Below are 14,366 nucleotides of genomic sequence, written 5' to 3'. Positions count from 1 at the left end.
AAAACTAAAATAGAGTGGCAAATATTTAAAAATAACATTTATTATTTAAAAATTAGAGTTATTATTGAAATAAATAGATAAATAAATATTTTTTAAATAATAAAAATCAAAGTTAAAATTATATAAAATTTTAAACCCATAATTATAACAATGGAAAATTATATATTTAACAATGAAAGCATACTTATCATTTATATAAATATACTAAGTAAAATAAAAAATTATAATTATAATAAAAATTAAAATTAAAATCATAAAAATTAAATACAGTGGTAATTATTTAAAAACATATTTATTATTTAAAAATTATAGTTATTATTTAAATGAATAAATAAATAATTTTTAAAAAATAATAAAAATCATAATTAAATTTATGAAAAACGAAAGTGATATGAATTATAAACCCATAATTATAATAATGGAAAATCATATATTTAACAATGAAAGCATACTTATCAATTATTCATTTATATAAAAATTATAATTATAATAAAAATTAAAATTAAAATCATAAAAACTTTAATAGAGTGGTAATTATTTAAAAAAATATTTATTATTGAAATTATAGTTATTATTTAAATAAATAAAATTTTGAAAAATAATAATAAATTATAAATAAATTTATGAAAAAAACTAAAATAGTGATATAAAATTATAAACGCATAATTATAACAATGGAAAATTATATATTTAATATGAAAGCATACTTATCATTTATATAAATATACTAAGTAAAATCAAAAAATTATAATTATAATTATAAAAACTAAAATAGAGTGGAAATTATTTAAAAATATTTATTATTTAAAAATTATAATTATTATTTAAATAAATAATAAATTTAAAAAAATAATAAATATCATAATTAAATTTATGAAAAAAATAAAGTGATATAAAATTATAAACCCATAACTATAACAATGGAAGATTAAATTTATGAAAAAATTATAATTATAATAAAAATTAAAATTAACATCATAAAAACTAAAATAGAGTGGTAACTATTTAAAAACATATTTATTATTTAAAAATTATAGTTATTATTTAAATAAATAAATAAGTTTTTAAAAAATCATAAAAAATCAAAATTAAAATTATGAAAAAATCTAAAATAGAGTGATGAAAACCAACAATTATAACAATGAAAAAGTATATATTTAATAAAATAATTCAATGAAAACATACTTATCATTTTTATAAATATACAAAGTAAGTAAAATAAAAAAATATATTTATAATTATAATAAAATTTAAAAATAAGTATATAAAAATTTAAAATGAAAGCATATTTATCATTTTTACAAATTGTTTATATATGTTATTTGTTTATGCATATACAAATTTTTCATATTGTTCATGCATAATAAAATAAATATTATTTTTGTATCTTCACTATCAAAGTATAAATATATATAGTGAGAAGATTTTTGTATTGAAATGGCACCAAAGAAGCAACAAGAAGAAGATATTGGATAGAAGTTTGGAACTAAGCTTGAAGGGAAAAGATTCCACATTAAATACAATTTTTGTGGATTTATAGTAAAAGGTGGTGGCCCTACAAGATTTAAACAACATTTAGCTTGTGGGTTTTCAAACTCTAATGATTGCAATGCATGTCCATGGGAAATTTCTATGCTAATGAAGCAACATCTTAAAGAGAAAAAAACACTCAGAAATAAAAAAAAAAAATAGAGAAGCAACAATTACAAGAATCACTAAGAGGTGAGAGTTGTGGTATTATTGATGATGATGATGATTATGATGAAAATGATGAAGAAGAAAGAAATTTTAATACAGCAAGGCATATGTCCCGAGCTGAAGAATTGAATCAAGAGCAAAGACGCAAATTAGAAAGAGGAAAATATAAATTTCATTAATCACAACATAAAAATAAGAGACTCATCCCAACCATCATTAAATAGAAACCAAAGTACAACAGCACGACAATCATCTGCAAAAGTGTTGTTAGGTAAATTTAGCTTCTCTAAAAAGCAATCAAGATTAAAAGGACAATCTCTAAGTGTTGAAGAAGTTGATCCATATATGTATAGACGTCAAGATGTGAGGCAAAAGAAAATAAATGAGTGCTATGAAGGGGCTTCTTCAGGTAAAGGTTATGGATTTAATGCTAAGAGGTCAATTATAAAATTTCTGTTTTGTAATCACATACCAGCTCATGTTGCCACCTCCTCATATTATCAAGTAATGATTGATGAGATAACAGCAGTAGGAAAAGGAGTTAAATGCCCTACATCATATAAGATTATAGGCATTTTTCTTGATGAAGAAATTAAAGAACTTAAACAGTATTTTAGCTCTTATTTTCAAAAAGCTAATACATATGGACTTACCATCATGCGTGATGGTTGGACAGGGCCTACAAGATTGTCCATCATCAATTTCATGGTTTATTGTGATGGACAAACAGTTTTTCATAAGTCATTTGATGCATTAGGAAATACACATGCAAATTACTTGTATAAATTGATTGATACAATTGTTGATGAAGTTGGAGCAAAAAAAGTCATTCAAATAAGCACTGACAATGTAAGTGCATGCAAAAAGGCTGAAAAGTTATTAGAGCATAAGAGAAAGCACTTATATTGGACTACATGTGTAGCTTATTGTATTAATCTAATGTTGGAGGATATTTCAAAACTTCCACATGTTGCTAAACTCATTAAGGAATGTTGGAAAGTTACAAATTTTATTTATATCACCATTCAATCTTTCATTTAATGAGACAACATACAAATCGCGAGCTAATACGTCTAGGGCCTATTAGATCTGCAACAAATTTTATTGCACTTCAAAGCATTCTTAGTCAGAAAGCGGGTTTGAAGGCTATGATAGATTCTAATGAATGGAGACAATTGATAGCAAGATCAACATCAAATGGAAGAGATATGAAAACCATAATCAGTGACATTAACTTTTAGAGGCAGTGTGAACTATATTGCCAAATGATTGAACCAATTATGAAACTGCTAAAGATTGTAGATGGTGAAAAACAAGCAATAATGGGTGTTGTCTATGAAACCATGCGTAGAACATGTGCTACTATTGAAAAAGACGGTCTAAGATCTTGCAAGCAGATATTAACTATTATAGAAAATAAATGGAATAAGCAATTTTTTCATGATTTGCATGCAATATGTATGTTTGGTTAGTCATTTTTAATTATATTTACATAATTTGAATATTTAAATTGATATTAATAATATTTTGTTATTTTTGAATTTTAGCATATTATTTACACCCAAAATATCAATACTATTTGGATTTCGGTGTTAATCAAGATTTATTAAGATCCTTAAGGCTTGTTATCATAAAGCTGGAAAGAGACGAAGATAAGGCAACTAGGGCATTACAAGAGTCTTTTGGAAATTCTTCAAGCAAAAGATTAAAAAATAATTTTGATCCAAATAATTTAATTTTTATAACCTTTATAATTTTAAATATTTGATGATAAATTATGTATTATACTAATATATGATTTTCTTTTTTTTTGTAGCTCAATGATGATTTTTATTTGGAGAAAGCGCTTCAAATCTACAATCTATTGCAATGAAAGTATTGTCACAAACTGCATCATCTAGTGGGTGTGAATGTAATTGGAGCACTTTTGGCATACACTCAAAGCAGCGAAACCGTCTATCATATAAGAACTTGAAAATATTAGTTTACATCTACTACAACATGAAGTTAAATATTAGAAATTTTATAAATGATAGGAAACATTAAGAGAGATATTTTGATCCCATAAATTTAGACGATCCGCTAATAAAATGGTTACAAGTTCAAAGTGCTGAAAAAGATACAATGTTGCTAGATGAACTTGATGATCCACTTAGACCCCATTTGTTACTAAAACATTACATGTAGATATTGATAGTTGGGTTGAAGAACAATGCACCCAAAGGGATATTGATGAAACACAATCTGCTGATAATAATGATAGAAATGATAGTCATGGTAGTGATGGTGGTAATGATGGAGATGGCAATGGTGAAGAAGGTGGTGGTTATAGTGAAACTCAATATACACCATCAAGAGGCAATGTTGATAATGATGATGGGATTGTATTTACTGAATAACAATATTTTGATCATGCCACACAAGACTAAGATCATTCTAGCGTAGAACTAGACAACCAAATCGTAATCGTGAAAAACAATTTCATTATTATGATGAAATGATGCAAGACTTTACTAGTATGAATTTGTCTTCATCAACTTCAGGATATGATTCATATGATTGTAGTTATGATTATGATTCATATGGACATGACAGTTCTTACTAGTTTGCAGTTAGTTCTTATCTCTTTGGTTCTGGTCCTTCTAACGGATATGATGATAGTGGTAGTGTATTTTCACATGGATCTGGAACACAATACGTCCCTTAAAAGAGATATCAACAAATTTTTAATGAGTTCAGAGATTATCATCACAATTTCATGAGTTGTGACCAATATTACAATTAAATTAGAAACATGCATAACATTAAGATTAGCCACCTCGACCTCGATTATCAACCTCCACGTAGCTCCATGTGGTATTAATGCTAGGTATGGTGTTAAATGACTAAGCCTTTTTATTATCTTCTTAATAATTTTACTTATATGCAATATTTTCTCATTCTTAATTATATATTTTTATGTCATGAAAAGTTTAACATTATTGGATTGAATTCACTTGGGTTACAGATATTGCACTTCAAAGGTATTATGACAAGTACAATTTAATAATAAATTTTTATTAAATTGAAACTATAAACATTGTTTGGTAAAATTTGTAATCTTATTATGACATGTACATAATTTAGTTACTATTTATTGTTGGTTATAATGTTTTTCTTCTTTTAACTTATTAAAATATGCATTTTCCATATGTTTATACCTTATTTATATATAATTCATCTTTAAACTTGATGTTATTAATGTATTTATATGATTTTTATGCATTTTTAAAGCGTATCCAAGCGTTTCCATTCCAATTGTGCGTATTCATGAGTATCCATAGCGTATCCGTATTCGTATCCAAGCTATTCGATACGATATGCGATATTAATTCTTTAATCCTTGCTCAAACCCGATTCCTGGCCAAAAATCTTTGAACCGGTCAATGACCCATCGACCTGGGCGATTGAATCATCGACCTGTTCAACAATTTTTGGCCATTTTTTATTTTGATTATATTTTTTAAATTTATTTTTAAATTTATTTTTAAATTTTTATGTCAAAATGGGGGCCATTCGTTTGAATTGGATGGTCGAACCGCTGACTCAAAAACCGATGGCCAGAATGGACCAAAACGGACGATCAGACCAGAAAAACCGTCCATTTTACCCCATAACCATTATTTTGCCAAAAACCATTGATTTGGTCAACATTAAAAAATTTAGGTGATTTTAGAAACATAAAAAAACCATTGATTTTATAAAACATAATTTCACACAAATTTAGGTGATTTTAGAAACATAAAAAACCTTTCAAATCGATCAGAATTGAAGCTGACATAAAATCACTTTTATGAAAGCACTTTTATAAAAGTAATTTTATTATTTTATTAAAAGTACTTTTACGAAAGAACTTTTACAAAAATACTTTTACAAAAGCACTTTCACAAAAGTACTTTTATGAGAGCAATTTTATAAAAGTAATTTTATCATTTTATGAAAAGTACTTTTACGAAAGCACTTTTACAAAAATACTTTTACGAAAGCACTTTCACAAAAGTACTTTTCTGAAAGCACTTTTACAAAAGTAGTTTTATAAAAAACACTTTTACAAAAGCACTTTTATAAAAACACTTTTACAAAAAAAACTTTTGCGGAAGTACTTTTTATAAAAGCACTTTTATGGAAGTATTTTTATACTTTTATAAAAGCATTTCTACAAAAGTACTTTTATAAAAGAACTTTTATAAAGCACTTCTACAAAAGTACTTTTACAAAAGCACTTATACAAAAGTACTTTTATAAAAGCACTTCTATAAAAGTACTTTTATAAGAATACTTTTATAAAAAGCACTTTTGCAAAAGTACTTTCATTAAAGTGTTTTTTCAATGCCGAAAGTATTTTTTGTAATTTTCATATTTTTTCTGTTTAATATATTTTTGTAATTTTTTATATAATTTTTGATATTTCATTCGATTTGAATTAAATCCAATCTAGTCTATTTACATTTTAATGGATTGGATTGGATTTGATTTATATTGGATTTGGACAGGATCCAATCCATTTGTAAGCGAACTCACATTGGACTAGATCGGATTGGACCAAATCTAGTCCAATTGACACCTCTACTTAACAGGAAATTTAATTCTTTGATATCAAGAGGCAAACCCAGACGAACATAGATCAGATTGCAATGCCAATGTTGTTTGTGTCATTGTGTGGGGAGAAGAGAGAGGGAGACGACAATTTTGGAGTCAGTCTGGACTTCGTTAGATTTGAATGTTAATCGTAAACGGAATATTGCCTTCTATGAAATTGCTTCAATGCTCACAAGACTGCATTTTGCAGCCTTATATTGGGAATATCTTTACATAAAAAAATATACAAGCAAGGAGCTATTTTCGATAAACATTGTAAAAGGCTATACGAATGGTGTGGACACAGTCTTGGTGACGGGATCTGCTCCTCACAAATGAGCGTCTCACATGCACATCCACCGTGCATTGGGAACATCTTCCATGAATAATAACGGGAGATGTTCCCAATGAATGATAGGATGTACGTGTGAGGCGCCAGGTGTGAGGAGCAGATCCAGTCTCACAGTCTTGTTAGCACTTAAGCATAAGACAAAATTTTCTATCCTGGGAGAGACGGGATCTGCTCCTCACACTTGGCGCCTCACACACACATCCTACCATGCATTGAGAATATTTCACGTACTTCCTAATTATTATTCACGGGAGATGTTCTCAATGCACGGTGAATGTGACTGTGAGGCGCCCATTTGTGAGGAGCAAATCCCCCGCTTCACATAGGGGATGCGAGTTCTCACAAAGATATTTTCTTGCTGACGCGGCAGAGAGGGGCTTAAACCCTAGTAGAACAACTATAGAAGAGCTCATTTTTGCTTCTTAGCCTTCTTAAGCCCCTGGAGTCTTCTTCACTTCATTTCTCTGCTTCGTGGTTTGAAGGTAGGATCCTGTTAGCAACCCTAGTTTTTCTGTATTTCTCTTATTTATTAGATATCTATTTATTTTTCTGTCTGAAGATTTGAATGTTTAGGTTTAGATTCCTCCTGATCGATTTTCTAGGTTCTGTTCTATTTTTCTTGTTGATGATTTAGTAGTTGATAGTTGGTTAGAGATCAAGTAAATTTTGGCGTTGGTGTGATCTTGGGGTTATGCTTTTTCGTTTTCTTCGCAAGTTTCAGAGGAAACCCATAAACTATTTGTGTTTCATTGTCTTTTCTGAACCTTTAAGAGCCATGATTTGTTGATTGAGGCATAGATGCACGCACTATAGGAAAGATAACTTTTGGTTGTTGTAAGGTGGGACGGTACAGATGTAGTTTTAAGCTTGGTTTGATCATATCTCAAATTCTATATTAATATGATGGTATTATGACTTTCTTCCCAGCCCTTAGGTAGTTAGGTTGCACGTTTTTTAGGCTTCTAGCTCTTCAGAACAACCTTTCTAGTATCAGTTTACTATCTGCCAGTAACTGTTCATTACTATCAGATCTTGCAAGAAAGGGGACGGGAAATGGTGGTTCTTTTTTACATCATTGTTTTGATGTGATTTTATGATCAATGTGGTTGATTGTGGTTTGCTTTGATTTCTGGATGCGAAAAGAAGCAGCTTGTGCAAAGCACTTGCTTGCTTCATGGTTAACTCGAGGATACTAGTAGTTGAATCATGATTGCTCGTAGGACCTGCCAAGTTTTGAATTTGAAAGAACAGAACAATAGGATGACCAAAAGGTTAGCTTCCTGTTGACATGTTGATATTTGTATGATGAAAATTGGAAAATATTAATTGTTCTAGAGCATTGAATATTGATAGTTTGAATTCGGGATCACTATACATGGTCAAGCCTATTAGACAATTATTTTTTTTTTGAAAGTTCTCTTTTAATAGCTTGAAGTTCATGTTGGTATGTTTTCTTGGGGAATTGTTTGAATCGGTTGGCATTGAAGGGAACTGTACATTTGAAATTCTCTTTTCTGCAGGAGCTTAAAACCAGAAAGTAGAATAAAATCATTATGGCATTTTCTAGTAGAATTGGTGGCCTTATGAGGCAGAGCATGTCAAAGAACATTGTATCAAATGGACCGGTTCCTGTCCCAGCTATGGTTAATGCCATTCGTTGTATGGCTACAAAGCTTTTCATTGGAGGTATGCATTTAAAGAATGCTGTCTTGTGTCATTACAAATACATATTGTATTACCGTTTTACTAATGGTGAGATCCTCAATGGCATTAGGTCTTTCATATGGGACTGATGATCAGTCACTCAAAGATGCATTTTCTAGTTTTGGTGATGTAACTGAAGGTGAGTTATAATGTAGGTGCTGTATGAAGTAGTGATCTGTATGCTAACAGGTGAAAATGCAGTATCAGTGCATCAAGAACAAGGGCAATTGAATTATTCTGTGGGAGTATTAAAAGTTTGGATTAAGTTTTTTCTGTTGTTTCCGTCCTCTTAATCATCAAGATTATCATTATCATCCATGCCTTATCCCAACTATATGGGGTTGGTCCGGTTGGATGAAGTCTTAACCATGTCTGTTTTGGTCTACCCTGATTTCTTCTAGACAAATCAGGATCCATATCATTAGAGTTTCACAAAACTTTTAATGCTGGGACTGGCAGTGTAAGACAAGTTCACACTGGCGGATATGTTTTCCTCTTAAGAAGAAGTTAATTTTGGAAGTATACTCATTAAAGACAAATCAAATTTAGGCTATTATTCCCTGTAATCTTACAACGAGTAATTGAACTGATGGTTTATTTGTTGTGATGCAGCAAGGGTTATCACTGACAGAGACACTGGAAGGTCCAGGGGATTTGGTTTTGTGAACTTCAGCACTGATGAGTCTGCAAGTTCAGCACTAGCCATGGATGGCCAGGTTTTAACGAGAAATGAATGTCACTTATCTGATGTCCCTGCATGCTGAATGGAATGAACTGACACTAGGTGTTTCCTTTTTCAGGAACTAAATGGGCGGAATATTCGTGTTAGCTATGCTAATGATCGACCGCGTGGTGGCAATTTTGGTGGCGGAGGCTTTGCTACTGGTTACCGCGGTGATGGAGGAAGGGATGACGGGTTCTAAGGACTATTAGCTTTTTGTAGGTATGCAGGTGCTCTTAAGTTTTGCCGGGTTCTTCTTCTTCTTTTAATGGATTTGGTAGACCACATCGATATGATTTTAATACAAGTTGTCTACGCCTGTTTCTTCTTGCTTACTTCTCGGGTACCAAAAAATTTTAACCCACATCCTCAAATATGCAAGTCTGAACGAATCACGCATATCCAACCACTTGCTATAAGGAAATAACTTTTTCTATGCAATAAACACCGTCACATGATCCGTTATTTTTGTGCAATGTTACACATTTAAGTTATAAAGGTGATCACTCTGGGCTAATCAGGTAGAGGTGCAACTTGGGTGGGTCCAACCGAGCCTGATCCGACCCAACCTGAGTTTTTACACGTGGTGGGCCTGAGTTGTTGGGCTATGGGCTGGGCTTGGGCGAGAAAACTTGGACCCAATCTAAACTTGGGTTGGGTTTGGTTTGAGGCCTTCGATAGCCTGAGCCCGACCCAAGCCTGGCCCAACCCAACCAAGCCTGCCCGATAATATACATATGAACATACATGTCTATTACATTTATATAAAAATATCTTTTTTTTTTTTTTCTAATTATGTGTCTGTGATGAAAGTTTTGTACATATTTTGATTAATTTTACTTTTATTGGGCCATAAAGCCCAACTTGACCTGGCCCAGATCAAGGTCAGCCCAATCAGACTTGTGTTGAGTTAAGTTTGGATTGGGCTGGGGTTGATAAACTTGGGCTTAACATTGGGTTGGACCAGGCCCAAGCCTGAGGTTTGCACCTTTAGGTGCCTGGGTTGACCTTCAGGTGAAAAGGGCCATTTGTTTTGTTACAAGCCAGTGCAGGCATACAACAAGGGCAAGTTCTATTTAGGCTTTGTTTGGGAATGTGGTGTTGCGTTTTTGTTTATATTCCATCTAAGTGTCATCTAGGCATTTTGGCTTTAGACGTGTCAAAATCATGTATGGTTTGGCAGATTTAACATCAAATATTTCTACCATCCTTTGCATAGAATATGTACATGGGAGCCGGGTGATCATTAACTGCCTGGCCTGGTTATTATGGGTTAGGCTGGGTTTGGCTTAGCACCTATGGTAAGGGGGGTTATAGGCTTGGCTCAGGCCTGTGCTGGGTTTTGGGCCTATGGGATCAAATAATCAAAATGTAATTATTTAATATTTTATATTATATTAAGTTAGCATATGTAATAAATTGTTCCATGGGACTGGTCAGAGGAAACAGACTAGCTAACAACCATCTAGGGACTGTTGAGACTGGCCATATTATTGCACTTGAATATGCTGACATGATTGTTGGGACTGGCCCTGGTTCTTAATTGTATGGAATTGTGAAGGAAAACCTGTAGAGCCAGTGGTTGAATGGAGTACTGCTAGCATTAATTTTCACGGGGACAGTATCAAGATCTCATTCTGGGATGAGGATTTCTACTTGAGATCTCAAACTGGGATGAAGATTTCTGCTTGAGTTACTATCTCCAACAATGTCTCAAGGTGTTTGGATGGCTAGAGGTAATAACATGGTCCAGCGCTAGCTGTTTGTTTGTCCTGTTTCTTACTTCTATGCTGTTTGTTTGTCAAACTGGGATGGAGATTTCAAGTCAAACTCCACCTTAGTTTTGGTCGTGGTCAGATCATTAATATGACGAAATTTAAGGTGCATTCTATGGAAATTGCTACAACATAATTCAAAATGGGTGATAACGTGACATGTAATAGTGGTAGTTTTGAAGTTGAAAATTTTTAATTATTAAATACATTTTATTAAAATTTCAAACTCAATTTGCATCTGTATGACACTGGGATTGAGATTTTTCGATTAGGGAGTTAATTGGCTGCAAAGCTTGTAATGTGATGTTCCCTCCCATGTCGAGAGCCATCGATCACATCTTGACAGAGGGAAGGCCGAGTATATGAATTGTGCAATGTTATGGGTGGTGTGGATGGTCTAAGAAGATGTCTAGCAAAGCTCTCTGGGTATTTTATTCAAAACAATTGGGTGATACGTATCAACAAAACAACAAAAGAGTAAGGTTTACATGGGGTTTGCATCTTTTACAGTGGGGCTCATGAACTTGTTACTGGCGTGGAACTTCTCATTGGTTCCAATAAAAGTATTTCGGAACTTCTGTTTCTCTTTTACAATGGGGCTTAAGAATTTGTTACTGGCGCGGAACTTCATCTTTGGTTCCAATAAAAGTATTTCGGAGCTTCTATTTTCCATGTTAGAGTGATGAAGAGAATGTGCAATGGTTGCTTGGAATAGAGCAATGAATAGGCCAATGATTTGGAAGGCAAGTCTAATTGTCTAGATTGGATAATAGAAATATAGAATCATCCTCATTAGAAGTGTTATACCCTAATTTTAGGGAAGCGAATTGCAACCTAATCCAACAAATTTAATGACTCCAATTAAGTTGATTAAGTTGTGGTGGACTTTTTTTGTTTTGTTTTGTTTTTTTTTTTTCCTTTTTAAAGCCTGACGATGCATCTTTGAGCTTGGATCTCTTGAAAGCAAAAAGTTGGAGAACACGGAATTTATCTAGACTCATGGGAAGGAATTCGGTTTCAGTGGCAAAGCCCATTTGAATAGCCTTTATTGCCTTGCATTGAGAATATCTTCGTACTTATGTGCTTTATTTCTTGGGGAGATATTCCCAATGCAAGGTTAGGAAAGGCTGTTAGAATGGTGTGGGCACAGGTTTGCCCTGATGGAAGCTGATATCCACGGGAAGATGTTTCTAAGGCTGAGTTTGAAAAGAGTACAAATGCAAATATGTACTGTGCAAATACATACAAAATAATGCAAAATATAAGGTTTTGCACTCCACATATTTGTATTTGTACTCTTTCCAAACTGAGCCTAATGTGCAATTAGATGTTTATGCTGTGTGTTTTACAAGTTTTTTGCTTTCAGGAGGAGATCCTGTCTAGGGCTGCAACATGGGTTGGGTTAGACTGAACACAACCTGAGGTGCCAAATTTGGCCGAAAAGCTGGGTTGGGTTAGACCGAGCACAAACCAATCCTGGGTTGGGTTCAACAGTTGAAAATGTGTCCTCATTCTTCATTCTTCAATACAAGGTTAGCCAACTTAAGGTGGAGTGGATTTGTAAATTGTGGTTCAGTAGGTTTTTTACAGCTCATGGAATTTGGGAAAATATTGCTTTCCTCCAATTATGGAAAGGTTAAAATTGAAATATGTGCCACGTCAATTAGTAACTTATATATCAAAGGGAAAATTCCTGATTTATATCCTGTATTTCGGGCCTGGTGCCACTTTGGTCCTCAAACTTTAAAATGCAACAATTCAATACCCGAACTTTTAAAACGTGTCAATCTAGTATCTATCATTAACCAAATGTTAATTAGCCATTAAGTGACATTTGAAAAAAGACAAATGTCCTTTGAGTGTCATCTAATTTTCTTTATCAATCATTCAAATGTTGACAAAAAATTAACAATCCCAAATCCCTTCTTCTTCTATTCAAGAAAGTAGGGGTTATGTCTCATTGGGCATTTCAGACCCCAACTTTCTTGAATAAAAGAGGCAAGGATTTAGGACTGTTAATTTTTTGTCAATGTTTAGATGGTTGATAAAGAAAATTAAATGACACTCGAAGGATATTTGTGTCTTATTCAAATGCCATTTAGCAGCTGGTTAATGGTAGGTACTGGATTGACACATTTTGAAAGTTCGGGAATCAAAGTGGCACTAGACTCAAAGTAAATCAATCTTATATGCTCCTTACAGCCTTTTAAACATTATGGTACTTGTATATTTTTATTTGTAAAAAGTATTCCCAATGCATAACTACAATAAGCTGTAAAAGCGGTTTTGTGAGGACAAAATCCAATTGATAAAGGGGGCTCTTACGTATCAATATCATTTCTTGAATAAAAAGGGCAATCATGATAATTAGCCAAAAGGATGATGATAGTGGAAAGGTTCACTGAGCAGGAGTATAAATGCATTCTTTCACTCTATGATAAAAGAAAAAAAAAATCAGAAATGTGATCATTACCTTGTTAAAAGGTACATGTTTCAAGGGACAAAGGACCACTTTTATTTATTTTTGGGTAAATTATGGTAATTTCTGTTGTACTTTAGGTGTGTGACACTTTGTCCCCTGTAGTTCTTCCTTAACTTAGTAATTCCATAAGAACTTTTCTCCAATTCTCAGCAATAAACAAATTGATTGTTTAGTGATATCATTCATGTTGGTTCCATCCATTTGTTTTAATAATATCATTCACAAATTAAGTTAAAAGATTATTTTCTATGTATTTGTATTGTATATATTTGTATTTATATTTTTTTTTAAATTGAATTAAAAAATTTTAATACAGCACATTAGATGAAATGGTGATAGAAGGGGTTGTTTGTAAACATCTTAGCATGAACACCAAAAGACTTATTTGTCATTATAAATAAGGTAGTTAAATGTTACAAAAAGAAATGCAAGGTGAAGGATCACATCCCCCAAATACAAATGCGTCCTCGTAATTTATCCTAAAATTTTTATCATTAATACAAAAGAAGGTATATCTTTAGAGCCCATTTGGTACGGGGTTTCTGTGTTAGAGGTGAGTTCAAATCAGCCCCCACAAGAATGCCCCCCACAACGTTCCACAGTACATCCCGCCAAATATTGGGAACATCTCTTGATGATAGTACCAAAAATAATAATGTCATCATCGAGAGATGTTCCCAATATACGATGGAGATGTGCTGTGGAACGTTGTGGGGGGCTGATTTGATCTTGTCAGAGGTGAGTTGTGATGCCAGAGTTGTTGTGGTTGAGCGCTCGCATTTCGGAGAAACTAACTAGAATAGTGAACTTCTTTGTATTATAATGATGTTATCAAATTTGGGTATTTCAAGCAGATATTTCTATACCAAGGTTCAAAATATTGATACGTCCGATACGCTGGTAGAGGCGTATTGGGCGATATCAATACTGTTTTTTATATATATATATTTTTATTTTTTTAGAAACCGTTTCAGGGGGGTCAATTTAAGGCTCCACCCCCTGAACCGCTCAGAACCC

General features: G+C 32.4%; 1 protein-coding gene across 1 annotated transcript; it reads left to right on the top strand.

The window, feature by feature from the left end:
- Positions 1–7,013: 7,013 nt before the first annotated feature.
- On the top strand, positions 7,014–9,427 carry LOC104587516 (glycine-rich RNA-binding protein 2, mitochondrial-like). The gene is made up of 5 exons (XM_010245158.2): positions 7,014–7,149; positions 8,188–8,353; positions 8,442–8,510; positions 8,984–9,087; positions 9,172–9,427. The coding sequence occupies exons 2-5, from the start codon at positions 8,221–8,223 to the stop codon at positions 9,292–9,294; spliced, it is 429 nt and encodes a 142-aa protein (XP_010243460.1). The 5' UTR covers positions 7,014–7,149; positions 8,188–8,220; the 3' UTR covers positions 9,295–9,427.
- The last annotated feature ends 4,939 nt before the right edge of the window (positions 9,428–14,366 follow it).

Source organism: Nelumbo nucifera, chromosome 1 (assembly GCF_055504915.1).
Source record: "Nelumbo nucifera cultivar China Antique chromosome 1, China Antique-T2T, whole genome shotgun sequence".
NCBI lineage: Eukaryota > Viridiplantae > Streptophyta > Magnoliopsida > Proteales > Nelumbonaceae > Nelumbo > Nelumbo nucifera.
This window is presented reverse-complemented; position numbering and strand designations above follow the sequence as displayed.